Raw genomic sequence first — 27,656 nt, 5'->3', positions numbered from 1 at the left:
ATTACTACTACTATTACTATTACTGCTACTGGTACTATTACTGCTATTATTCCTCCTCCTACTATTACTACTATAACTAATACTACTACTGCCGTATCAAGTCTCAGTCCAAGAGTACACCGAAAAATGTAATTTCAATCTTGAGAATATGTATTATTATTCTCTTTGTATTAACTGAGAGAACTGGGAGAATGAAAAAAGAAGCGGAGAAGAAGAAAAAGAAAAAGAAGAAAAAAGATCGTTAAAGAATATGATTGCATATTTTGAGACATCTTTTGATCACGTATAATAATTATAAATATATATATATATATAGACATGCTGGTTAAGTTCAACGTGTGACACGATTATTATCTGTACGAGAGAAATGAAAGGTATACAATCACATACACACGCATAGATATCACATAATTTTATCATACATACGTGCCGATACACATCATATTGTATATTTTATGTAAGGCTTTAAATGTTTCTTCAAATAACTATTATAATATATCTATATATTTGTATCTATCGTTTTCCCTATCCTGGTAATAATTTAGATCCGAAATTGCATCGGTGTCCTAAAATAATTTGTAATTAATGTCCGACAGACTTGGAGAAAAATTTCGAAAAAAAAAAAAAAAATATTATTTTAAAATCCAAGTAAATCGAAGTATAATACATACATCAATTAATATAACAATGAATGAACGAAATTCATGTTCTCCATTATTATATTGTTAAAATCGAGGATAAATTATTTTATTTCCTTAGAAAATATACTGTAGTCAGAATTTTTAACAGTCATTGTTTTAAACCAGTCATGTTTATGAATGAAATAAAAATACAATGGGCGAAAAAAAAAAATATTGTTTGATTGGTAGTAGTAGTAGTTTATATTATTGATATAATAGTTTATAATCGAATAATTCAACAAATTGATGATATTGAAAGTCGGGCCTTAATTACAGACTTTTCTTCGGATCTACGCTTTTAATAATCTTGTTTAAAGCCAACGTTTTTATTTTTGCTATTTGTTTGATATATTTCTAGAACGTTTACGATTCATTCTTGTCACACTGAAATTTAAAAAAAAAAAAAAAAAAAAAAAGATTGAAACTCGTCGTTGACAATCTCGTTTCAATGCTTATTTAATTAAGAGATGTTGCTTTTGAAACTAGATTGAGTCGAATCACAGAGATCGATCGATTCACTTGTGATGAGGCTTGTAACACATTTAGCTCAGGAATGTGTACAACTCGAAGCAAACCCTCGTCTTACCGATAAGTTTTTTTAAACGTTAAACACGAGATATTTTCTTTTCGATGTAATATCTATAAATTGGCTTAAATAACAACGTATACATAAATTTTTTTTTTTTTTTTCCACTTCTAATTTATACAGTAATGCCTCGGAAAACGCAACTCGAAGAGAATCGGAAAGGCGGCCGTTTTCTTTTTTCCCCATCATTTAAATTCAGATTCTATTAAAATTTATCGAATCGAAAATGAATAGTTGTGTTTTCTAAGATACATTTATTAACCGTACTAAAAAAAAGAAAGTATGTTATATTATTTGTTCAAATTGTAATTTATATTGTAATTTTAATTAAAGTGATTTTGTAAATTCAACAATAATTTAGCATTGTAATAAGATAAAAAGTAAAATTTTAAATTAGTAGATAAAAAAGTTTAGACAAAAAATTTAGATTAACAATTCGGTCATATTATTAACAATTTTAAGAACTTCTTGTTCTGCTTCTGGATTGATTTCGAAAATTGAGGTATAATTAAAGTATTTTGAGTTGCATTTTCTAGCACAGGCACTATTGTAAATATTGCAGTTGTTGATAGAATGGTATATACGCCATACAGCGACACATTTCTGCGCTCGTTGTTAGTTTACAATTTTTCAATTATGATTGATTCGTCGAAAGATTCACCGAAAATAGGACCAAAAATGTCATTCCGTTGCCGTGAGGAAAATGCAATTTACGTATATACATTCTTGACGTTCTTTCGTTCAAAACGAGATTTAGATCGTGGAAGAACAGGACCTACAGTTTTGCAGCGTGATACACAATATAATTATGTGTAAAATTGTAAAATTCGTCTCGGGAGTTTATGGGCGAAAGGATATATATGCTTTTCTTCTTTTCCACGAAATGCGATCATTAATCTTTTTTTTTTTTTTTTTTTTTTGGTTCTACGATTTAGTTGGATGAAGGAAAACACAAATCATTTTCGCCCATTCTCCGAAAGCTCGATATATAGATTGTATTTTTGGCTTATTACTGTAAGACTGACTATGTTGCTATATTAAAGATTGCTTCGAAAATAATCGCAGTTATCATCGACCGATCAATGTATCCTTTACATTTAAAATCCTTTATTAATTATTTATTTAATATTCGATAAATTTGAATTACGGACAAAGTATAGATGTGATATTTTTTTGCGATATAAGAACTTTTGAGATCGGATTTATAAGTCAGATGTGACGTTTTATCGAACTTTATGTCACGTGCTCTGAAATATCGACCTCAAAAAAGAAAAATCATAGTGCTTTTTACGCCCTCTACAATTCGTTACGGCCAACATAACAAATTTTTACACAATGATTTATATTTATATATCAAGTTACTTTTACACGTTTTATTTTATTTTCTTAAAAATTTGTTTCAAGTATATAAACATTACACGATAATTTAAAAATTAATCGTTTATTTTTTTTTGTTATATTTTTTTAATTTAATCTTTTACAATATTTATTTCTTTTTTAACATTTTTATTTATGAAAATAACTTTTAATTCTATTTAATTTGATTATTAATTCGATCGTCTTTTATTTTTATTTAATATTAATAACTTTAATGCTATTTTTGTCCCGTGCAAATGTTACCAGGGCATCCAATGTTAATACATGTTTTATATCTTGGAGTAATAGCATGAATTTCTTCTTCAACTAACATTTCAAATCCTTTTCGTCTTATTCTATTGATATCAAATTTAATCTCTTCGATAGTTATTTCTGGAATTTTCGGCGGATAATTTGGAGAAATTACATTTGGAGGATATCCGTCTCTTTGCGATAATTCTTTACAAACTAATATCAAACTAGCTATATTTATTGGTCTTGGAGGAGTATCTAGTTCACTTTCTTCAAATATTTTTTCAGGCATGCAGAATTTTGCACCAGTTTCTGCTGCTCTCCTTTCCTCCTCATCTGGATACATTACTTTAGTGCACAAAAATTCGTTAAATGAACCAATATTTCTATATAATAATCTTTTTCCTACGATTGCGAAGGGATTGATTGTATGCGTTCCAAAACAAGTCAATCTCAAGAAAATATTTATGTAACCAGATGGCTTATATTCCTCGTCCATAAGAACAAAAATATTTTTTATTTCATATGATTTTGGTAAGTGATATATATCATTGCTTGCCATCATTGTGTGATCACATAAGCAATCTGGTATCGGAATTACTGAATGTCCTAATGGATACTTTTTTACTTCCTCGGGACAAATAACGATTTCTTTGATTTTATATACGTCTAATAGTATGGGTTTAGATCGCATTTGTGCTACAAGCTCGCCGGGGTTTCTAGTGAACAGATATGCTTTACCGGCATTAAAATTTATAGTAAAAGTTCCTGGTCCGCGAGTTATCTCTTTTGATCTATCTGACTTGGTTAATAAAAAATAACTTTGAAAAATTCGAAACAATGGCATATCGATAAATTGTAAATCAACACCTAACTCGTTAGGGAGAATTTTTTGCAATTTTTCGGCATAAATAGTAACCGAGTCAATAAAAATTTCTAGAATATATAATTTTTCGATTTTATCGGACTCACAAGCTTTGAGATTTGCATTCATCTTGACAAAAAATTGTTCTTGATATTTTTTATAAAAAAAGATAGAATCAAAAGTTAATCAAATGTAATTTTAAATTCACTTAAAATATAGTTGATAAAATTAACCTAAATAATTATATAGTTTCGATTAAAAAATTGCAAAAACAATTGAATTGAAAAATTTCTAATTTTCCATAACTTTCTGTATGTTTTTATATATGTGTATTTAATTTTTATGATAATCATGATTGTACGATCATTAGAAGTATTAATAGTATAATCAATGATTAATAATTAATAAATATTTTACATCAGATTGATATTTTTTATAACATTTATATATTTTTTTCAGTTATGATCCTTGATTTTAATCAATTTTTTTTATACATTTTAATACGAAAATTAATTCGTAATTTAATATGAAAAATACGAGATATTAAAATATTATATGCACGTATTCATATTTCAAAAATATTTCTAAAAGATATATTTAAATTTTTATGTATTTAATTTGAATTGAAATCTAATATATATAATTATTATAATTTTATTCAATATTATAGACAAATGTATTTATATATTTATTTATAATATTTATATCTAATTATTATAAAAAATCTATTTTAGATTATACAAAATAATGAAAAACTGAAAATTATATTATTCATTATATATTAAAATCTATATGTTATAAATTTAACTAAGAAACAAAACATCATGATAAAATAAGAACATAAATATAAAAAATACAAATAATAATATTATTTTTAATTATATAATATATATATCTCTAATAATATATATTTAAATTATTTCTAAGCTTCCAAGCAATTATTATAATTTTATGTTCAAAATTAAATAGATTATATATCATGTTTAAAAAAAAATTATCTAAAATACATGATTATCCTTTTCTCTATTCGTTCGTGACGGAGTAGAACTAAAGATATTCTTCATATTTTCTTTCCAATCAGATAGAGGAAATTCATCGTCAGTTATTAAAATTTGATCACCCCAACAAAGCTTTTGCTTAATTGGAGTAATATCATAACTATCAGTAACATTCGTTGTATTATTCATACTATAAGTTTGATAACCTGTGTCTTGCGCAGAGTTTGAAACACTTTGCTGATTAGAAGTAGCTAACATCGCATTTGTTTGCTGAAAGATACTGTCATTCGTATTCATTTTGCACGAATCGGTCACGTATTTAAGCGTATTGTCAGTATTTTGACATTTAAAATTGAATTCTGAAGTTTTATTATCGCAATTGTGCTCAACATTATAAATTGAATTCTTTGCTAAGATTTTTTTTTCTATGCGAGTATCACATGTGGAATTATTATGTACATTTAAAAACTCGACTTTTCTTCCTACATTTTTCTTATTAATGGATTTATCTAAAAAATAAATAATCATATTTAAAAAAATATAAATTATTTTTTTAATGAATATATATTAATAATATGAAATAATTACCTAAAGAATGATCTAATAATTCTTTATGTTGATTATTAGGTTCATCTATGCTCATATTCATAGTAAAGTTTAATTGAGTAGTTGAATGAGATCTTACATTTTCGCCCGACATGTGAATTATTGCATTATGTATAGGAGATATGTTAGGAGGAGATAAATTTTCTGTATTAATTTGTGATATATCATAATGACAATCTTCGTTTGATGAATACTGAAAAAAAGAAATTTGAATATTCTCTGTATTTCAATATTTACATATTGATTAATAAAATAGATTAATAAAAATTTATTAAAATACATTTATATTTACTTTCAAAGGAGCACCATGAATTAACATTCCACTTTGTGGAGGACTGGAAGATAACACTAAAGATCCATTCATTTTTACTGGTGATACACAGATAGAAGATTCATCATTATCTACACAATCTTCATGATTGAAGAATAATTTTCGTCTTAAAGAATTATTACTTGAATTTGCATCATCACTTTCAATGTTTTGATTCTAAAAACAAAAAAAGAATTTAAAATTTAAAAGTAGCAATATCTAATAACTTGAGTAATAATATCAGTTCTGTATTTACTTGAACGAATGTAAAGTAAGGTTTTAAAATTTCCATGACATGAGATGGCAATTCAGGTGCAAATGTTAACATTGTTTGACTCCAACCTATAATAAAAATTAAAATAAACAAATTAGGAAATATAGAAAATATATTTCTTGATTATTTATTATAAATACCATCTTTTTTTGAGTTAGAAGAGTCCAAATTCAAATCAGGAGAAGACCTTACAGGGGTATTCACTTCAATTTTTGTCCTAATTTCTTTTCTCTTTGTTTCCCATGGACTTGGAATTATTTCATTTTCATTAAAAAATTGATCAATAGCTGCTTGAGCTTTTATTTCAGTCTCTGTGTCAATACAATGTATCTGTTGTATTGGAAACTCTTCTATTTTTGCTGGTTGTATTAAAGCTAGCTCATCTACACTCCATTCAAAGTTTGAAGATTGTTGAGATGGACTTGAAACCTAGGAATATTATAATATTTACACACACACACACACATTACGACAATTAAAAAATAATATAAAAAGAATTTCATTATTTTCAAATCGTTATCATAAAATTTTAAATTTTGATAAATATTTTAAAAAAATTACCTTACTAAATACAGTTGGACTAATTACAGATAAATGTAATCTACTAGTTAAATCAGTCTCAAATGGATTCCTTGCCATAAACTTTGTTAAACCTGAGGGCGGTGTAATGTGATTTGGAAGAACACTAAAAGAACTAATATTACTTTGATATGTTGTACGCTTTGAATTTGTTTCACATTGTTTTACAGGAGTTTTATATATAACAGGGCTTTTAATTGTTAAATTTTCGTATTCGTTTCCATTTTTAATTGGCGTTGTCCATTTTAATTTTTCCATTGTAATGTATCTAAAATGATCCATAATATTCCACTTAAATTTTATTTTTTTATAATTATCTATATATATTAATATTTTATAATACACGAAGTAACATTTTTCATTCAAAATATATTTAAACAACTTACTTTTATTACTTTTATTATTATTATTATTGATCCTTTAACGTTTTCTTCAAGTTTGTTTTTTTAATTAATAACTATAAAAACATAAAAAGAGTATAAATACTTTACGGAATTTTTTTATCGAATCATAAAATTTATTTTATATATTACAAATTTATATTACAATAATTGTATTAATATAATTTATAATTTGGAAATTTGTTTACATGAAATATTTTTGAAACAACGAACGTAATCACGTGACATAGTCATAAACATATAATCTAGAAGATGATCGAAATATTTATAAATGTTGAGTATCAATTTTCAAATAAATGTTCCGTATCAATTAAGTTTTTTAACATTTTTATAACATTTTATATTTATTGCATTATTATATTTTATTTTTAAATATATAAAAATTGAATATTATAAATATACAAGTCAGACTTGTAAATTCGGTATTAGTATTTTACTTCGATCTAGTTATTAAAAATTACTAGTTGCTTGAAATTACTAGTTTTGACCAACATTTCTATGATTTTATAAAATATTTATTTAGTTAAATATTAGTAATTACTTATTTAATTTTTGTCTTTTCTTATATATGTATATTTCTTTATATATAAGATAAAAAACAGAGTAGATAAGATAAAAAACAAAAAAAAGTCAGATTTCAAATTCTTATTTTTTATTTAAATTTATTAAATAGTAATTTAGTAATAATAATATTCACTTACTATTACATTACATGCATATAATCTTCATTTTTTAAATTAAAATATTATAAATTATTAATGATATCATAATATTACTGATTACAAATTTATGATATCATTACAACTGCTACAATAATTGCTTTTATTTTTACATTTTAAAAAAATTAACAAATACGAGAAAAAATTGTTATTATCAATAAATAAATAAATAAAAAATAATATGATCAAGCTTGTAAGGAAAAGTTTATACTAAGAATTTTGTCTCAACATAAAATAATAAAAAAATAAATAAAAAAATAGAGTTAAAAAAAAGACAAAGAATAAGTTAATTTCTAAATAAAACATTAAATCTGTTTATGTAAATAAAAGTATTTATTTTTTAAATTCTATTAAATGGAATATATGCCTATAAAGATATATCGAAGAAACAGGATACCGATATTTACAATGTAGTATTTATAGATATCGCTTTTATAAAGGAACGAAAAAAAAATTTTCTTTCGCGATAAAAATTATTTGTTTGTTTTTTTAATTCAATAAGATTATAAATACATTTGTACGATCAATAAAATAAAAATATCTTTTAATATTTTATTTTTACAAATCTGTTTTAATTTAATAATTATTAAATTAAAACAATTATAAATTGTCATAATTGGTAGAAATATCAATTTCCGGTGGCAGCACAAACAATGCACGTAGTTGACAGTTTGGCTACATCATTTCAGTATAATTTATACATTTGGAACATTTGGAAAATATTTAATTGCATTCTCTTCGATTTACATCGAATTACATCGTTCTTAACATTAATTTTTTTTTTTTAATTTTTTGTATGATTTTTTCCTATTTTTGTAATCATTTCGTTTTATATATTAATATTTTTCAGATGTTTAAATTATACTTCAAAACAAGATTAAATAACAAGAGGATAGGTGATGATTAGCACGTCTACCTCTTTTTTGTGTAGGTCTATTTTTTTTTTGGATACCGTCTATTCCTTATGTATTTACTTTAATATTAAATATATTACATACATTTATTATTAAATATAATTTTATCATTAACATTATGATTTAGATTTTTAATTTATTTAATTTACAAAAATACTATACAATTTTTAAGACATTTAGTTTCATTAAATTCTCCTGTATTCTTAATAAATTTCATAGTTATTATTGAATTAATTAGATTAATTATTCGACTATGAATTTTATCGACTATCAGCAAATTTAATTTCTGGACATTTAATTCTAACACACTATTACCAATTAATCTTTTAATTCAAAATATATTATTAATCTTAGAAATTTTCATATCAATTATTCAAAGATATGTATTCTCTATTCTTTTAATCCTTTATTTTTCAGAATCAAATTAAATAATAATAAAAAAATAATAAAAAAATTTTCCATTTCATAAGTAACAAATAGTCCATAACCTATTATTTTATCATTTAGTTTATTTAATGTATTATCAAGAATCGCAATTTAAATTTATCTATCAAATAACTTATTTATAACACTAAATTTAATTAATACAATAGGAATAAACAATTGAAATATTGCGATAATGTCTACCGCAATTTAAAATTTGCAAAGAATGGATGGGACCGTGGAGATAGGATGAGTCACCATTTGCAGCAACCTCCTCATGGTGTGACTTGGGAAATTTGTATTACTATATATGTAAATAAAACAAATCTGCTAATGGCTGCAAAAATGATTAAAATTTTGATTGATGATTAAAATATAAATGAAATAACAATAATATTAAGAATAAAACTTATTAATATAAGTATATTTTGTGTTTTTATTTTCAAATTATTTTCAAATCATTATCTCTTCATAATAATGTATGTATGCGCGCGCGTGTGTGTAATAAATAGCGTTTCTTTTTCTAATTCAAATGTCAATGTAAATTTTAACATTATAAATGGTATGTAATAATTAAAAATATTTCAGATTATTGCTTATTGTTTTAAATTTCTATGGTCAAAGAACATAAAAACATTAAAGTTCGTACCTTAACAGTACAAAAAAAATGATATTTTGATGTAATATTTTTAGTATCTAAAAGAGTTTTTATGTTTAAGTTTTCATGCGTTAAATATTAAATATTAGTATATTTCTACAATAAACAAAACAAAATAAAGAAAAAGATAGAATAGAAACGATTATCATCTTAGAAATGTTTGAATTTTCTTAGAAATACAATTTTTGCAAATGAGATAGCTAAAACATCAGTGCCATTTTGCATTTAAATATCCGAAATTCTGATTTATTATTAATATAATAGATTATACAAGGAGATATTTGAAGTTACAAATAAGAAAAACAATATTATATAAGAAAGAGAGCTTTTTCTTCTACTGTGAGAATGTTATTTGTAAAATTCATTAATTATTCATTTTCTATTTTAAAATTTATGCACTTTTAAAGTTGCATTTTATAGATAGAACTTTAGAAAAATTTCTCGTATCAATTCTTTTTTTTATGTTTATTACGATTAACAATAATTTATAAAGCATTGAAGACACTATATCAAAAATTAATTATTTGTTTTTTATGCATAATTTCTACATCTTTAAACATTTTATAGATAAAAAATTTCATATAAATCTCTTGTTTCAATTTTAATGTGAAATTTTTTTTCATTAATTATTTATTATTAAAATTGAAAAGAATATATAACACCAAAGTCGCTATATTAAAAATTAATCAAAATTTTTTTTTACATCTTGAAGAGACTTTTAGATAAGTTGTATCAAAAATGCAGAATTTTGATTGGAAAATAATTAATTTTGATTGAATAATTAATTAATTTTTTTATATAGTCTTCGATATATTAGAAATTATTATATGTTAATCAATAATAAATAATTAATTGGAAACAATTTCACATTAAAAATAATAACTTAAAAAACTTACTTGAAGTTTTATTTGCAAAATGCAAAAATTGACGAAAAACTGCTCACTATTCCTTTCTACAATATTATTATTTATAATATTATTGCTTTTTTATTCAAATACTTCCTTGCATATTCTACTATGCTAATAATGAGTCAGAGTTTTGAATATTCAAACGCGAGATGGCGCTGATTTGAGAATCTTTTGGCCGTTGTCTCATTTCGCTCAGCGTGGTATCATTATCGCATGTCGCATGTTAGTTTCACTACAATTCGCGTATCTAAGGTGAGTTGTTTTTATATTTAAAAGAAAGTATGACAGCATATACTAAATGAATTATTTTAAGTAAAGTAGTAGAAATAATATAATTTGCATTCTATTTGTCTTACATTTTTTGTTATTAAATTAATGAATACAAGAATCATTTTCTTATAGGAATTGAAATGGCTTGTCATATTTTATGATTAAATATTTTGATATAATATATTTGATATAATATATTTGATATAATATATTTGATATAATAATTTTACTTATAACAAAATTAATGTTTTCTTTTATATTGAGTGATTTGAGATACAATATAATGAAATTAATTAATTTTTGGAAAACAACACATTGAACTGTAAATTATAATTATATTATAATGTCATCAATAATTAAAAATTAATTAATTATAATATTTAAACAATTTCAATTTTAATACTAGTAATATATATAAATGATTATTATCATTATTAATATTTAATATTTATAAACTCTTTGTAAGTTTCATATTACTATGTTATAAAACACAATTAGAATTAGTAGAAAATTTATTTTGTAAAAATTTAATAATATTTATTATTATAAAATATGATTTTATAAAATCATTTGAAATGTTTAAGGATGAAAAAAATTTATATTAAAAATATTATTTCTTATTTATTAGTTTTTTAATAAAATAATGTTTTAAAAAGTTATTTATTTATTATAATAAGGGTCTCATATTATTTGTATTTTTTTTTATTTTTTATTTTATTATTTTAAAGAACGGAGTAAAAATGGTAGCTGGTCCTACAGAGCATGGTATTCAAGCCGATGTAATATTTGTAATTGAAGGAACAGCTGTTAATGGAGCATATCTCAATGATTTAAAAACAAATTATCTTACTCCTACACTTGAGTAAGTTTCTATTTTTAAATTATATTAAACATTTTTGACTTTTTTTTTGTTTATTAATTTAAAATATTATATCATATAGGTATTTTAGTCAAGGTGGTATTGAAGATAGAGAATATGTTTCCGAGGTAAAATAATATTATCTTTTACTTTTTAATCTATTTTACTATTTTAGAGTATTTTTTATTTTAATATTTTTATAATATATATTTTTTTTATATTCTTTATCTAATAATAAAACATTTTTTAGCAAAATAGTACAACATTATATGGAATAGTAGTATATCATGCTGCTGATTGTTTGCCAGCACCATGTACAGAAACTTTTGGACCATATGCAAATCCTCATAAACTATTACTTGTTTTAGAAAAATTAGAGTAAGTAAAATTTTTAGAAAGCAGATTTTTTTTAATCTTTTTGATAAACATTAGTAATATTTTTATTCAAATAGAATGGTTGGAGGAAAAGGTGAATGTTTTGCAAATATTGGAGAAGGTCTTGCAACTGGGTTACAATGTTTTGAAGACTTACAATTACGACGTGAGCCAAATACAGCACCACAAAAACATTGTATTTTGATTTGCAATTCTCCTCCATATCAAACGGTCATACAAGAATCATATAAATTTGCTGGGCATACTATAGAACAATTGGCTACACTTTATCAAGAGGTATACTATAATTAATAATAATCATAAATTAAGTATAAATAAAAATCTCTTTTTTTTCAGAGAAACATTAATCTTTCAATATTATCGCCTCGAAAAATACCTGCACTATTTAAATTATTTGAAAAAGCTGGAGGAGATTTACAATCATCTCAAACTAAAAATTATGCTAAAGATCCGCGACATTTAGTTTTATTACGTAATTATAATTTAAAAGAAAGACCTGTTAGTCCTACGATTGGTGGAGCTGTTCATAATACATCAGGCACTGCTGCACAAATTCCATTAAGTCCGTTACAGAGTAACGATAGTCCAAATACAAATCAAGTTCAACAGAGTATTACACAACCAACTCAATCTCAAGGTCCTCCATTTAGAAATCCAACTCCTCAAAATATTAGTTCAGTTCATCAAACAGTAGTACCAATGGCAACTGCAATGAATGCTGGACGGCCTCCCTATAATCCTCAAATATCTGCTCCACCGACTTATCATCCTACAAATGTAACAGCAAGGCCAAGTCATCCTAGATGGAGACAGCACTTTGTACCACCAGGTACTACAGGTCCAACAAATACACAAAGTAGTGCTTTAATAGCACAATTGAATCAACCTCCCCCTTCAATTGGACTTAATGTAACTCCTTTTGGAAGAATGGATGGTAAGATTAATAATGTTTTATAATATTAATAATTATTTTTAATAAAAAAATTAATATGTTTATATATATTTTACATCTTCAGTGACTAATATCAATGTCATGGCTGCTAATGCGCAACAACAACAACAACAACAGCAGCAGCAACAACAACAATTAACTCAACAACAACAGTTAAGATTAACTCAACTACAACAATTGCAACAACAACAACAACAGCAGCAGCAGCAACAACAACAAAATGTCCAACAACAAGCTTCAATGTCAATAACAGCTCAACAAACCCATGGACAAGCTGGACAGCTGACGGTATCCTGTGTAAGTCAATCAGTGCCCACTCAAGTGCCACAAACAGTTACTGCTTCTCAAACACAGGCATCTGTATCTTCAGTAACTCAACAGCAGCAAGTAACTCATCCTCAAAGCCAAGTAATCCTCAAATTTATGTTATTTAAAATAAGAAATACAAAATATATTATGAGTTTAAAAAAAATATAAATCACAATATTTATCATATATCGACCATATTAATATGATTCTTGAAGGGTACTGCTGGTACAGTAGGACCAGGACCACAAATTAGTACACCACGTGAGAGACATACTATATGGCAAGGTATTATTGAATGGGTTGAAAAAGCTAAAACAACTGCAGATGCACAAAAACAAACTAGACATCTTCCATGTCAAGTTTCCGCGAATTCTAAGGACGGAGATCCAGAATTGTAAGTTTTTATGAATGTTATATAATCGTGAACTATTATAAATTTAATATATTATAGGAAAGCTGATACATGGCCACAAAAATTAATTATGCAGTTAATGCCTAAACAATTGATAGGAAATATTGGTGGATCTTATTTAAAAAATTCTAAATCCGTTCTGTTTCATCCAACACCTTGTGAAGCATTGGAATCTTTGACAAAAGTCATGAATTCTGGATTTGTTAGTATATTGCATTATATATAATAATACAATAAAATGGACTTCTTTTTGTATTTATTTATAAAATAAAATATTTTAGGCGGGTTGTGTCCATTTTACTTTTTTGCAAGCAACAACAGCTTGCGACATAAAAATACTTATCCTTCTTTATACAGCAGAAAGAAGAACATATCTAGGATTCATTCCAAATGATCAGACAGGTTTTGTAGATCGCCTCCGTAAAGTGATTCAACAACAAAAAACGTCGCACGCTTCTATGAGACAAGGACAAGTAAATAAAAATTTATATTTTAACATAATTGTTATATTAAATATTTATATTCTCAAATATATTTAATTAATATCTACATTTAATAGGCTGGAGCTGCTCAAGGAAATGCAATAGCTGGTCCAATGCCTACTACAGGTACATCGCAAGGAGGTATTCTTATGTCTCAAACAAATACTATGGCTATGGGAGGAGGACAAATAACTCAGAATGTAGTCTCCACAAATGCTCCACAACAAACGCTAAGTTCATCTGCTGGTCCTCAAAACCAATTAAATATGCAGGTAAAAACTCGAATTATATGAAATAAAATCAATTTAAAATAATTACTTTTATATCAATCATATTTAAAGAGATATTTAACAATTAGAAATATTATCTATAAAATATACATAGATATGTAAATGATGAAAATAAAGAATTCGTTTTATTGATGCGGTGATAGAGTGGTGGTATTACTGGTCCCCAAGTGGCTCCAGCCTCTGGTACGATGATAGGACAACAAAGACCACCATTTGATGACATAGAAATAGCTAGGCATCAAAATTTATTAAAAATTCAACAACTACGGCAAACGTTAGAAGCTGCGCAGCAACAGGAGGCGCAATATAAATCACAACTGGAAATAAATGTAAGCCAATAAATATAACACCAAAATACGGAAGAAAAAGAAAACACATACTAAAATAAATTTCACAGAATTCATATAATATAATTAACTTTATAGATTCAACAGAATCTAGAAGTAGCACAGCAACAGGAAATGCAATATAAACAACAGTTGGAGGTGAACTGTTTTTTAGAAGTTATCATAAATTCTGTTGTATAACTTCGTGCAGAAGAAGAAACGAAACAAATAAAAAAAATTTGTTACAGGCTCAGCAAGCCCAAAGAGCGCTAAATCCTGCTGGTATGACGAATCAACAAGCAAATGCTCCAAGATTGATGAGGCCAGTTTCAAATATTGGTCTTAGACATTTATTACAACAAGTATGAATTATCATATAAATATTTGTAAATTACGTAATAATTATATTAGGATTGAATTATATCTTAAATGAAAAATGTTTTGAATTTTATAGCCACAACCGCCGTATAGGCAAGTAATTGGCTTACAGCAACAAATGGTTGGTCCTAGAGGTCAGATGACGACAAGACCTATGGCTCCTGGAAATCCACAAAATCAACAATTTGAAGATGTTCCTAATTATGACGTTTTTGGATAAATAATTTAAATAATTATTTTAAATGTTATATTGTAAATATTATATTAAAATGATTTTTAAGTAAAAAAAATTTTACAATATTTATGTATATCTAAATTAAAAACTTAAAACAAATATATTCATTTTTATAAAAAAAATAAGTTATTAAATAAATTAGAATAAATAAAATATTAAATTGTTTATTATTTCTAAATTTGTTCTATAAAAATTTGTTATAAAAATTTTCGTAAAAAATTATTAACAGATAAAAAAACACGTGGAGAAAGACGAGGTTATGCATCATTCAATTGATGCATTATACATGTGAAAAAACATTTGCATGAAGAAATATAAAAAGATAATAAAAATATATGTTGTACGTAGATAATATATTATATAATATATTAATAATAAATAATTTTATTTTCAATTATATTTTAGCAATAAAATATATTTTAGCAAATTTTTAACTATATAAACTTTAATTTTATATTGATATTTTGAAATATTAAAATTCTATATCTAAATCAAATTGTGTTCATATGTTCTTTTGTTTTTTTACGTGAAGTTTTTTTTTTTCAAAAATATTTCATTTTTGTTTATAATACAATAGTGTAATAACAATAATAAATTATGACGTAAAGTATAATGATAATTATAAATATTGTTTCGCAGTATTTAATTTTAAAAATATAAAACATAAATATGTTAAATAATTTGTTGTAACTTTATAGTAAATATTAAAATTTTTTAATTTGAAAATAGAATTAAATATTTAATCTTAATAGATAAAGAATATACTATTGAGTAAGATGTCTTTTTGACCTCAACTCATATTTTCTAATTGTTATCATGATACAAACACTTTATTTTGCAATTACTATATTGATAAATTAAGATAATTCAATATTTTACTTATTAGTTTCACTAGGGGGTCTTGAATGAATATAATTATTAATTTAAATCTTTTCAATCTATTATTATATTTATTTTTTAATTATTTGATTTTGTATTATATTTTTTATCATTTTTGTGCAGTTTATTATCCTGTGATATTTAATTTTTAAATTATGGATATTATAAGATTTTACAAAATACCTGGTCTCAAATCAGGCCAACTTAAAAGCAAATTTAATGATATTATTCAAATAACAAATCAAATTAATAGTCTAGAAACTGAATTTTGTTACTATGTTGAAATTAAGGAACATTTAACTGAAGAAGAACTAAAAGTATTAAAATGGATTTTAAGTCCACCTTTAGAATCACATAATTTAAAGAGTTTCAGTACATTTAATGAAAAATTAAACAATTGTCTTATTATTGAAATTGGTCCAAGGTAAGTTAAATTGATTAGTGATAGTTTAATTATTATTATTATACATTATTTAAAATAAAAATTGTTATATTATTACAGATTGAATTTTTCTACAGCATTCTCTAGCAATGCTGTATCAATTTGTAAATCTGTAAATTTAAACAAAATAACAAGAATTGAAGTAACAACTAGATATTATATTAAACATAATGGAATAATTGATAAGAAAATTGAAGATACTGTATGTAAAAAATCATAATTTTGCATTAATTTTATTTAATAATTTTTGAAAATAATGAATATTTTTTACATTTATTTTTTTAGATAGCAGATGTATTACATGATAAAATGACTGAATATAAATATATGAAACCAATAAAAACATTTGATCATGGATTTCGACCAGAAAATTGGTTTGAAGTTGATGTTTTAAAAGAAGGAAGAATAGCATTAGAAAAAGTAAATTCAAAATTAGGTATATTCAGAATAAAGTATAATACAAAATTGTTAGTATCCATATTAATATTATTCTTATATTATTTTTTAAACATTTTCTTTAGGTTTAGCATTTGATAATTGGGATTTAGATTTTTACACAGATTTATTTCTTAACAAATTGAAGCGCAATCCAACTAGTGTTGAATGTTTTGATTTAGCACAATCAAATAGTGAACATAGTCGACATTGGTTCTTTAAAGGTAGAATAATTATTGATGGTGAAGAAATGAAAGAATCTTTAATTGATATGATCATAAAAACACAAAAATACTCCAATACAAACAATACAATTAAATTTAGTGATAATAGTAGTGCAATTAAGGGATATCAAATAAAAGTTCTACGACCAAATAAGACTTACACATGCAGTCCTTTTCATTTAGAAAATGTAGATCAGGATTTGATATTCACAGCAGAGACTCACAATTTTCCAACAGGAGTTGCTCCATTTAGGTAAAAATTTAGAAATTTCTTAGAAACTATTTTAATATATTTATAAATATTGCAATTTATAGTGGGGCTGCAACTGGAACTGGAGGAAGATTGAGAGATATTCAAGGAATTGGTAGGGGAGGATATTACATTGCAGGAACAGTTGGTTATTCTATTGGTAATTTGCATATTCCAGGTTTGTATTTTTGTATAGTTCATTCAAACTATAAAATTATAAAACTTTTCTAATTTATAAAATTAGTGATATATGTTTTTGAGTAAAGTAATATATTCTATAATTTATGTATATATAATTATTAATTTTTTTTTAGAATACAATTTACCATGGGAAGAAGAAAACATACCATATCCCAGTAATATGGCTTCTCCATTAGAAATTTTAATTCAAGCTAGCAATGGAGCATCTGATTATGGCAATAAATTTGGAGAACCTATCATATGTGGCTTTACTCGTTCATTTGGTATGACAGATGAAATTGGTGTACGACGCGAATGGATTAAACCTATAATGTTTAGTGGAGGATTGGGTACAATGGATGCAAATATGTCTCAAAAAGTTTTACCACAAAAGGGTTAGTAGAAATTAATTGATTTTTATAAATGACAATATAAAATATTGAAATTTATTGTATATCAGGTATGGAAGTCATTAAAATTGGTGGTCCTGTTTATAGAATTGGTGTGGGAGGTGGTTCAGCTAGTTCAATTGAGGTAAATTTATATTGGTTAATATATCTTGTTAATAATTGATTAAAAATTAAGAATCATTAGGTACAAGGTGATAATAAAATGGAATTAGATTTCGGAGCTGTACAAAGAGGTGATCCTGAAATGGAACAAAAATTGAATAGAGTTATTCGTGCTTGCATTGAAATGGGAGAAAAGAATCCAATACTCAGTATACATGACCAAGGAGCTGGAGGCAATGGTATAGAAATTTTTAAAAAATTATATTATAATTATATATAATAGTATTCATATATCAAATCATAATTGTTATTTAAAAATAACAGGCAATGTTTTAAAAGAATTAGTAGAACCCGCGGGTGCAGTGATCTTTGCGAAGAAATTTGAATTAGGTGATCCAAGCATCAGTATTTTAGAATTATGGGGCGCTGAATATCAAGAAAATGATGCTATACTTTGTAAATCAGAAAATAGTAACTTACTTAAAGAAATAGCAATGCGAGAAAAGTGTCCTATTAATTTTGTAGGCATTATTACAGGAAATGGCAAAATTATTCTTTCAGAAGAAAATGATTGTGATTCTTCGAAATATCTAAATGAGAATTATGAGTACAAAATAAGACATCCAGTTGATTTAGATTTAGAACTAGTACTAGGAAAAATGCCCCAAAAGGTAAACATAAAATTTAACAAATTAAGTTTAATAATAATAATTAAGATTAATAATTAGATTAATAATTAAATAGTAATTTATAATAATGATAATTTATTAATATTTTTATAGACTTTTAAGCTTCTGAGACAAATAACCCAATTACCTACTATTAAAATACCAACAAATTTAACTGTACAAGCTGCTTTAGAAAGAGTTTTACGGTTGCCTTCGGTAGCAAGTAAACGGTATTTAACTAATAAAGTTGATCGTTGTGTTACTGGATTAATTGCACAACAACAGTGTGTTGGTCCTCTACATACTCCTCTTGCTAATGTTGCTGTAACAGCAATTTCTCATTTTTCTACTGTAAATAAAAAATAAATAAATAAAAGAAAATAGAATTAATTAAAATAAAGAAATAAAATAAATAAAATATTATAGGTTGGTATTGCAACTTCTATTGGAGAACAACCAATAAAAGGTCTTATAAATTCAGCTGCTGGAGCTCGCATGACTGTAGCAGAAGCATTGACCAATTTAGTTTTTGCACGTATTTCAAATATACAGGTATTAATTTATTATATAATTTAATTTTTACATATATTTTAAATATAAATAAATATATTAATTTATATTTATTAATAATAAATTATAAAATATTAAATTATTGTTAATAAATTTATATTTTATATATTTAGGATATTAAATGTAGTGGAAATTGGATGTGGGCTGCAAAATTGCCAGGAGAAGGTGCTGCTTTGTATGATGCATGTTCCGCTATGTGTTCAATTATGAATGAATTAGGAATCGCAGTTGATGGAGGAAAAGATTCTCTTAGTATGGCTGCGCGAATTGGAAAAGACATCGTTAAAGCACCGGGCACACTTGTAGTTTCTTGCTATGCTCCTTGCCCTAATATCCAACAAGTAAGATAAAAATATTTTTGAAACATTTCTACTTTGAAAATTTACTTTTACATTCAATTATTGAATATAATCTATTATTTTCTATTATATTTTTATTATAGGTAGTAACACCTGATTTAAAAGCTCCTGCAATTGGTAAAAATGGTTATATATTATTTGTAGATTTATCAAATGGAAAAAATCGAATTGGTGGTACCGCTTTGGCTCAAGTTTATAAATCTCTTGGAAATGAAGTTCCGGATATAGAACGAGTTGATATATTAAAAAATGCTTTTAAAGCTATTCAACTTTTAATTGCAGGTAATTAATAATTAATAAAAGATATAATTTAAAGAAAATTAATAATATTTGAAATCTTTTTTGTTACATTAGAGGAAAAAATATTGGCAGGACATGACATTAGCGATGGTGGACTTATTACTTGTCTTCTTGAAATGTGTTTTGCTGGTATATCTGGAATAAATGTGAATATTTTACACAAAACAGGATCTCCCATTGAAATTTTATTTACTGAAGAAATAGGATGGATATTAGAAATTGATCAAATAAATCATAATTACATTTTGAATGTATTCAAACAATTCAATGTTCCTGTATATCTAATTGGGCGATCAGAAGGATTTGGATTATCATCAAAAGTATGTATTATATATATAAATTATTTATATTAAATTTTATTATATTTTATTCTTAGATAAAAATTCAAGTACAAGAAAAACTTGTTGTGGATTCAACAGTGTTATCATTGATGACTTTATGGGAAGAAACTAGTTATCAATTAGAACGTCGACAAACTAATATTGAATGTGCATTTGAAGAATTCAATGGAATAAAAGATAGAACTGCACCAACTTATAAATTATCATTTAATCCTGATATTAGACCTATTGCAATTTACAAAAATTTATCTTGTTAGTAAAAATTTAATAATGCAAAAATATCTTATTTAAATGCATGTACATATTTTATCATTTTTACAGCAAAGATTGCAGTTGTTGTCTTAAGAGAAGAAGGTATAAATGGTGATAGAGAAATGGCAGCATCTTTGATGGAAGCTGGTTTTGAAGTCTGGGATGTAACAATGCAAGACTTTTTACAAAATAAAATCACATTTGATAGATTTAGAGGTGTTATATTCCCTGGTGGTTTTAGTTATGCAGGTAAATTAATAAATAGATAAATTATTATTTTACAAAATACAAAAAAATTAAAAATTAAATAAAATAATTTCAGATGTTTTGGGTTCTGCTAAAGGATGGGCTGCCAGTCTTTTATTTAATCCATCTCTTCAAAAACAATTAAAAGCATTTATTTCTCGAAAAGATATATTTAGTTTAGGAGTTTGTAATGGATGTCAATTGATGTCTTTGTTAGGATGGATAGGAAACGAAAACAGTACTATTTAATTATAAAAAAATGTTTATAAATTATTATAATTAGTATTTTCAATTATTTTTTGTATTTCAGACAATACTAAAGAATTAGATATCTTTCTAAATCATAATATATCAGAAAGATTTGAATGTCGATGGAGTACTATCAAAATTGATAAATCACCATCAATCATGTTAAATGGAATGGAAAATAGTATTTTAGGTGTATGGGTTGCTCATGGTGAAGGAAGGTTTACATTCAGAAATGATGAAGTTTTACAAAAACTAAAAAAAAATCATTGCTTGGCTATTAGGTATACTGATGATTTTGGTAATCCAACTGAAAAATATCCATTTAATCCTAATGGAAGTATAGGTAATATTTCTTATGAACTAATATAAAAATAAATAAATTACACGATTATTTCTATTATCCTTATTGTTAATTATAATTTAATTAAGTTAATTAATAATTTAAAAAGATTTAAAAAGATTTAAAAAAAAAATAATATATTTTTATATCGATCACAAATTATCAAAAATATCTTATATTTTTTTTTATAAGATTTTTTTAATATATTTTAATATATAACTGGGTTTTTCCTATTTTTTACTTAAAATTGAGACAAAGAAAAAATTTTAATTGTAGATAAATAATTGAAATATAAACAATAAAAATAATATAGATGGTTATATAATTCATATTATAAAATATACAATTTTTATGATTCATTATAGAAGGTATTGCTGGTATTTGCTCAATGGATGGAAGACATTTAGCATTGATGCCACACCCTGAACGGTGTTCACAAATATGGCAATGGCCTTGGAAACCTTATAATTGGAAATATACTATTTCGCCATGGCAACGTATTTTTGATAATGCTTATGCATGGTGTATGACAAAAAACTGATTCTATGATTTTTTATATTTTTCATTATTGCAATTGATATGTAAATGTAAATACAATCATATATTTTTTAAATAAACTATATAACATTATTTAACAAATCTTAATGTTTACAGATTATAAAATTCTTTATTTCCTATTCTCTTAATAAAGTATGGTAACATTTTTTTTGTCAAATATTACAAAAAAGAAATTAAATTACAGTTAAAATTGGTTAATAAAAATTAATTTGTATTACTTAAATGAGTTCTGTCTCACTTTAAATAGTTGATTCGATGGTGTATATTGCGAAAATTCATTTGTATTAAAAATATCCTCTAAATGTAAATCGCAGCGTAATATTACAACTCCGGAAGGATTAACTTTAACTTTTATTTTTGTTTGCGGTGTTAAAACACCGTAATTTACATCTTCATATAGATCCTAAAAACATAATTATTTGTTGAAAGTAATCTAAAAAAAAATGTATTAAATATATAATTACCTCAACATTATATCCTCCAGGATACTGTAATCCAAGTTCTTTTAATGTAACAGATACATCAGAAGGCGTACCATCTGTTCTTCTGTTCATAAACGCTACAGCGTAAGAAAAATAATTCTGATAAACAGGAGTAATTGGTCTCGCCCAAATTTCAATACCTTTGTGCTGAAATTATGACTAGATTTAAATATATTTGATAGTGTCTTGTATTAAAAAAAATGAATTTACTAACTTTATAAATTCGTCGACCTTGTATACCTAATGGATCTTGATCTACAGCAATAATTTTTCTATTTTGTAAAATAGCTTTGTACTCTGGCCTGATTGTTCTTAGATCAACAGACATTAATAATGGTGCAGCTAAAATTGCCCATAATGCCATTTGTGTTTTGCTTTGTTCATAGCTTAATCCGAAATTTCCAATAATCAACATATCAGGATCATTCCAATGGCCAGGACCAGCATTTGGTACAATCACATCTTGATTGTTTCCATAATAATCAATAATGGTTTCTAAACTATTCCACGAATCTTGTATATCATCAAAATTTCTCCACAAATTACAATGTTCTGTTATAGCAGTGTAATTTGGCTAAAATTTTATAAAATTTAGAATTACACAATATGTAATGATGTAATGATGTATGATGTTATATCAATACCAACCTGCATGCCAGCATAAATTTGATAAACTGGCCAACTACAAGAATATACCATTGCTCGACCAGTTTGATTTAAGTAGAATCCAAATTCAGGATATCCTAAAATTTGTTATAAACTATAAAGATTGAAGAGCACATTGAAGCATATAATTATTAATTAAATTATTTTAATTATACCTCTATCCATCTCTGAAGGATGGGAATAACATCCATCTAATTTTACATAATCAACATCCCATGATGCAAAAGTATGTGCATCAGTTTCTAAATATCCTAATATTCCAGGATAACCAGCACATGTATAGTTACCAAAATCCTCATAAATTCCAAATTTAAGACCTTTTGAATGAATCTACATAGTGGAAATATATAAAAATAAATTTATAACTTTTGTGATAAGTTGAATTATATATCAAAACCTACATAATTAGCAAGACTTTTCATGCCATATGGAAATCTTTGTCTATCTGGTACTAATTGACCATTAACACTTCTATCTTTTTCCAGCCAACAATCATCAATATTGATATATTCATATCCAACTGCAGCATAGCCTTCTGCTACAACAATGTCTGCCATTGTACGAAAGAGTCGATCACTATAAAATATGAAGATATATTTATTATAATTTTAAAATCTTTTCTTCTTAGATTATGATCTATAAATTATTTATCTTCTAAAATATATATTATTCATTATATTATTATTAATGAAACCTTGAACTCGAAAATAAATTTACATAATAACTATGACACAACTCTTAATAAACTTATTAAAAATCTTATGATTTTATATTGATGATTTAATATAAAAATGATTGTATAAAATTATTATATATGATAATTTTTTTCTAATTAATATTTTATAAAAAAAATTGTTATTTTTAATTCCATAATTATGAAAAGTGACAATATATTTTAATTTTAATATTTATATATTAATATTATTAAATTATTAATTAATATTATTAAAATTATAACAGAATTATTTATTTTTTATTATTTTTATTTAATATTTATTTTTTTCTAAATATTTTATTACTATGAGTGACTATAAATGATTAAGTTTAATAATTTTTATGTATAATAATGAATAAAAATATAAGTGATATTAATAAATAAAATAAATAATAATAAAATAATAAAATAAATAAATAAATAATAAAATAAATAAATAAAATAAATAATAATAAAAAAAACTTATATAGATTTAAGAAAACAATTTTTAATATATATGTAATCATTCTGAATAAATAATTTAAAAATAAAAATTAAAATTAAATTAAGAATTACTTATTAATTTTTATTATTAAATAATAATTACTTATATAAAAATTTATAATAATATTAAAATAAATATAATTAATAATTTTAAATATAATCACTAATTTAAAATTCTATGGTATTTCAAGTATGAAAGCATTTTATTATATTTATATAAATAATAATATTTACAAAATTTTTAATATATTTTGGAAACATATTAAATAATATGAAAATGAATATATCAATAAATCATATATTCGTTTTTAATTTCTTATTTTAGTTTTTAAAAAAATGAGAAAATTTTTTAAATTTTTTCTATTTATAGTTTAATAAAATTTTTTAGAATATTTTTATAATGAAAAATTTTTTTTATAATGAAAATATTATATATTTTGTTTCATTATCATTGAAAATTAAAATTTTTGATATTTATTAAAAAAATATATAAATAATTAAAAAAAATATTAATAAGATTTTATTAAAAATTATAATATACTTATAATATACTAAATTATTTAAATAAAGAACAAACAATGTTTTAATCTTGAATACAAATTCTATTATTCAAATTCTTCTAGATAGAATATATCTAAACTTAATGTCAAAATACATAAAAAGAATTCAAAGAATAATCGTTTACCTGATACAATTTTCAGGATCATTTTTGCAGTCTGTATTACACCTGAATCGTTCCCAGGCAAGCCAGCCCATCGGTGGTGTTTTCACGAGACCATTTTCAAGGGCCAATGTCAAATCAGCCACTGACACAATTAAACACCATATCCATATTATCTGCAACATTCTGCAAAAACACGCTTCTTTCTAACTTTAAACTTTTCACTAATTTTTAACCAAACATTAATTATTTTTAATTTTATGATTTTAATAGCATAATTTATAAAAATCTGAATAAATTAACAAAAAAAAAAACAAATTCCGTCAGAATTAGTAAGAAATCTGGTCATTAGGAGCAACGCAGAACTTCTATCCACATCCTGCACGGCTGTTGGCAGACTGTGACTGATCTGATATAAGACCTCCAACCCAAGAGTACTTTCACCCAATGCCCCATTTCATTTTTACACACCAATCACTGTCGTTTAATAGTGTGGACACATTGATTTCCTTTTGTATATACAGCGAGTAACTTCACACACTAACATATAGATTGGTGTGTGACTGTTATAATACAATTATTACATCTAAAGTATTTATTTTATCCTGTGAATTTGCTTTGTCTTTGATTATTTTGAATGATGATTATTAAATGCTCTTTATGGCATAATATAATATAAATAATAATTTAAATATAATATAATATAATATAATATAATAAATAATATAAATATTAATAATAAAATAAATATAAAACGTAATCTAAATTTTCTTATTTAAATTTTCTCCAGTTTAAAAATATTTTTTATTTATGTTTAATTTTTCATTATTGTTATATTACATCTCAATGAATCATTTCATAAAATATTTTAATTGAAAAAATTTAAAAAAGTTTAAAAAAAAAAGCAGTTTAATCAGTGATTAAATAAATCAATGATTATTAGGTTAATTTTAAACTTTTTAAGAATAGAAATATTTGTTATATGATTAGAAGACAATAATTTAATATTTTAAATCAATAAATTTGAAATTTCAATGACTTAAGATAAATAATGAAAAATTTATCATATGAAAATACGAAATAAACAAACGGAATGTTATATAGATTTAAAGATTATTAATAAGAACGAAAAAAATTAAAAAAAAAAAAAATTATAAAAATATAGTAAAAAATATATAAAAAACTTTTTAATTTATATTTGTTGAAAAATAGGTTGAATAATTTTTGACTTATTATTTATTTTTTGAATTATTATAAAAGTTCTATTATTTTTTATTTTTTTTTCTGAAATGTAAAAAAATATTTAAAATGTTGATTTAATAATAAATTTTTTGACTTTTATCAATTTCTCAGAAAAATTAAATGGATAAATAATTGATTTTATATTAATATAAACAAGGCATTTTGATTACTTAATTGAAAATAAAATTGAAAATGAATTCTAATATTTCTTTATCGACTGACGATATTATATTAATATTAGTCTAAGAATAGATTTTTAACAAAATTCTATTATTATACATGTGCCTAAAATAATATGATAGTTTTAAAAAATTTTTATAATCATAATAATTCAACAAGAAAGAAAATTGATTAAATAATATTACTCAGGTATAAATAATTCGATGTCAAATTTTTTTAAATAATTAATTTTGTAAATAAATTAAAAAATATTTCGAAAGAAAGATAATGATATCTATGTACATATACTATACAACTTATATATATAGATATTTTTGAAATTTTCAGATTTTCATTTGATAATAATAATATAATTTAAGTAAGTGATATTTTATTATACAAATATTATAATATTTATTTCATTTGATTCAATAAATTAATAAAATTTTTTATATTTTTTTTATTATTTTAAAATTTGTAACAAATAATGGTTAAGTAATAAATAATGATAGCGTGAATAATAAATAATATTATTCAACTTAATTTAACAAAAAGTTAATTATGGGTTTTAACACTTTTCAATGAATACTTACCTTTTTCAGTAAATTTATGTTTCTGACACAAAACATGTTTCAATACGTCGTGTATCGTTTATATACTGAGAAATTTGTATACACAAGACAAATGAATGATAGTTGTTTCAATATCGCGCAATAGATAACAAATTTTTCCATTTTTCTATTCAATTGTTTGTGATAAGAATAATGTAAATACTATTAAAATTTTTTATTTCATTCACATTGTAAATATAAGATTATATGATGAAAATAATTTCAATTAATTTTATGAATTATTTTTCTAAATATAAATTAAATATATTCTAATAAGTTTCAAATAGAGATTTTCTAAAAATATTTGAAATATTGTGGTTGTTTTTATTTTTTATTATAATAGATCTATATTGTTGATCTGATAAAATATTAATTAATAAGATCAAATGGATAT

At 23.8% G+C, this 27,656-nt stretch overlaps 5 protein-coding genes across 10 annotated transcripts; 2 read left to right on the top strand and 3 right to left on the bottom strand.

The window, feature by feature from the left end:
- Positions 1-2,691: 2,691 nt before the first annotated feature.
- LOC147658063 (uncharacterized) lies at positions 2,692-4,616 on the bottom strand. Its single transcript, XM_086904241.1, has one exon. The coding sequence runs from the start codon at positions 3,866-3,868 to the stop codon at positions 2,861-2,863; it is 1,008 nt and encodes a 335-aa protein (XP_086760367.1). The 5' UTR covers positions 3,869-4,616; the 3' UTR covers positions 2,692-2,860.
- bora (aurora kinase A activator-like protein bora) lies at positions 4,378-7,145 on the bottom strand. Its single transcript, XM_086904236.1, has 8 exons — positions 7,053-7,145; positions 6,893-6,963; positions 6,489-6,774; positions 6,068-6,356; positions 5,910-5,995; positions 5,636-5,830; positions 5,326-5,536; positions 4,378-5,246 (listed from the first exon to the last, which is right to left on the bottom strand). The coding sequence occupies exons 3-8, from the start codon at positions 6,762-6,764 to the stop codon at positions 4,738-4,740; spliced, it is 1,566 nt and encodes a 521-aa protein (XP_086760362.1). The 5' UTR covers positions 6,765-6,774; positions 6,893-6,963; positions 7,053-7,145; the 3' UTR covers positions 4,378-4,737.
- Positions 7,146-10,675: 3,530 nt separating this feature from the next.
- LOC100868137 (Mediator complex subunit 25) lies at positions 10,676-15,591 on the top strand. Of its 2 annotated transcripts, XM_086904234.1 has the most exons (15): positions 10,676-10,781; positions 11,528-11,661; positions 11,741-11,786; positions 11,909-12,036; positions 12,111-12,330; positions 12,391-12,988; positions 13,071-13,414; positions 13,531-13,709; positions 13,767-13,929; positions 14,009-14,200; positions 14,287-14,481; positions 14,643-14,828; positions 14,925-14,984; positions 15,074-15,187; positions 15,280-15,591. In XM_086904234.1, the coding sequence occupies exons 1-15, from the start codon at positions 10,743-10,745 to the stop codon at positions 15,421-15,423; spliced, it is 2,742 nt and encodes a 913-aa protein (XP_086760360.1). In that variant the 5' UTR covers positions 10,676-10,742; the 3' UTR covers positions 15,424-15,591. The 2 variants fall into 2 exon arrangements, with proteins under 2 accessions (XP_086760360.1, XP_086760361.1); XM_086904235.1 differs by lacking the exon at positions 14,925-14,984 and having other exon boundaries at positions 10,692-10,781.
- A 77-nt stretch (positions 15,592-15,668) lies between these two features.
- Pfas (phosphoribosylformylglycinamidine synthase) lies at positions 15,669-22,324 on the top strand. 3 transcript variants are annotated; one of them, XM_086904227.1, is made up of 20 exons: positions 15,669-15,778; positions 16,608-16,741; positions 16,820-16,961; positions 17,045-17,195; positions 17,281-17,671; positions 17,734-17,846; positions 17,983-18,243; positions 18,309-18,382; positions 18,443-18,599; positions 18,685-19,031; positions 19,143-19,379; positions 19,455-19,580; positions 19,712-19,939; positions 20,041-20,239; positions 20,312-20,577; positions 20,634-20,850; positions 20,920-21,099; positions 21,173-21,334; positions 21,407-21,688; positions 22,051-22,324. In XM_086904227.1, the coding sequence occupies exons 1-20, from the start codon at positions 15,743-15,745 to the stop codon at positions 22,224-22,226; spliced, it is 3,879 nt and encodes a 1,292-aa protein (XP_086760353.1). In that variant the 5' UTR covers positions 15,669-15,742; the 3' UTR covers positions 22,227-22,324. The 3 variants fall into 3 exon arrangements, 2 of the variants coding, with proteins under 2 accessions (XP_086760353.1, XP_031774242.2); XR_015290961.1 differs by having other exon boundaries at positions 15,675-15,778; positions 16,441-16,741; positions 20,925-21,099; XM_031918382.2 differs by having other exon boundaries at positions 15,675-15,778; positions 16,441-16,741.
- Positions 22,232-27,373, bottom strand: LOC100868815 (alpha-N-acetylgalactosaminidase). 3 transcript variants are annotated; one of them, XM_012490618.3, is made up of 8 exons: positions 27,245-27,373; positions 25,275-25,436; positions 23,793-23,967; positions 23,547-23,721; positions 23,374-23,468; positions 22,940-23,299; positions 22,708-22,872; positions 22,232-22,646 (listed from the first exon to the last, which is right to left on the bottom strand). In XM_012490618.3, exons 2-8 carry the CDS (start codon positions 25,433-25,435, stop codon positions 22,458-22,460), a joined length of 1,320 nt encoding a protein of 439 aa, XP_012346072.2. In that variant the 5' UTR covers position 25,436; positions 27,245-27,373; the 3' UTR covers positions 22,232-22,457. The 3 variants fall into 3 exon arrangements, with proteins under 3 accessions (XP_012346072.2, XP_086760365.1, XP_086760364.1); XM_086904239.1 differs by lacking the exon at positions 27,245-27,373 and adding an exon at positions 25,617-25,704; XM_086904238.1 differs by lacking the exon at positions 27,245-27,373 and having other exon boundaries at positions 25,275-25,719.
- Between the last annotated feature and the right edge of the window lie 283 nt (positions 27,374-27,656).

This window comes from Apis florea, unplaced genomic scaffold (genome assembly GCF_048593485.1).
Source record: "Apis florea isolate Af1SG1 unplaced genomic scaffold, ASM4859348v1 contig_2350_pilon, whole genome shotgun sequence".
NCBI classification, from domain to species: Eukaryota; Metazoa; Arthropoda; class Insecta; order Hymenoptera; family Apidae; genus Apis; species Apis florea.
The sequence above is the reverse complement of the archived record's forward strand: the minus strand, read 5'-3'. Positions and strand labels throughout refer to the sequence as shown.

Bases quoted from the DNA above. Each gene is read 5' to 3' on its own strand.
- LOC147658063 (XM_086904241.1), bottom strand. From the start codon at position 3,868: ATGAATGCAAATCTCAAAGCTTGTGAGTCCGATAAAATCGAAAAATTA.
- bora (XM_086904236.1), bottom strand. From the start codon at position 6,764: ATGGAAAAATTAAAATGGACAACGCCAATTAAAAATGGAAACGAATAC. The intron at 6,357-6,488 runs GTAATTTTTTTA...TAATATTCCTAG, and splicing joins GTCCAACTGTATTTAGTAAG to GTTTCAAGTCCATCTCAACA. The intron at 5,996-6,067 runs GTATTTATAATA...TTTTTATTATAG, and splicing joins TTCTAACTCAAAAAAAGATG to GTTGGAGTCAAACAATGTTA.
- Pfas (XM_031918382.2), top strand. From the start codon at position 16,473: ATGGATATTATAAGATTTTACAAAATACCTGGTCTCAAATCAGGCCAA. The intron at 18,600-18,684 runs GTATAGAAATTT...TAAAAATAACAG, and splicing joins CCAAGGAGCTGGAGGCAATG to GCAATGTTTTAAAAGAATTA. The intron at 21,335-21,406 runs GTACTATTTAAT...TTTGTATTTCAG, and splicing joins ATGGATAGGAAACGAAAACA to ACAATACTAAAGAATTAGAT.
- LOC100868137 (XM_086904234.1), top strand. From the start codon at position 10,743: ATGTCGCATGTTAGTTTCACTACAATTCGCGTATCTAAG. The intron at 11,662-11,740 runs GTAAGTTTCTAT...TATATCATATAG, and splicing joins TATCTTACTCCTACACTTGA to GTATTTTAGTCAAGGTGGTA. The intron at 13,710-13,766 runs GTAAGTTTTTAT...AATATATTATAG, and splicing joins AAGGACGGAGATCCAGAATT to GAAAGCTGATACATGGCCAC.
- LOC100868815 (XM_012490618.3), bottom strand. From the start codon at position 25,435: ATGTTGCAGATAATATGGATATGGTGTTTAATTGTGTCAGTGGCTGAT. The intron at 23,300-23,373 runs GTTGGTATTGAT...ATAAAATTTTAG, and splicing joins AAATTTATGCTGGCATGCAG to CCAAATTACACTGCTATAAC. The intron at 22,647-22,707 runs GTAATTATATAT...TTATGTTTTTAG, and splicing joins CTGGAGGATATAATGTTGAG to GATCTATATGAAGATGTAAA.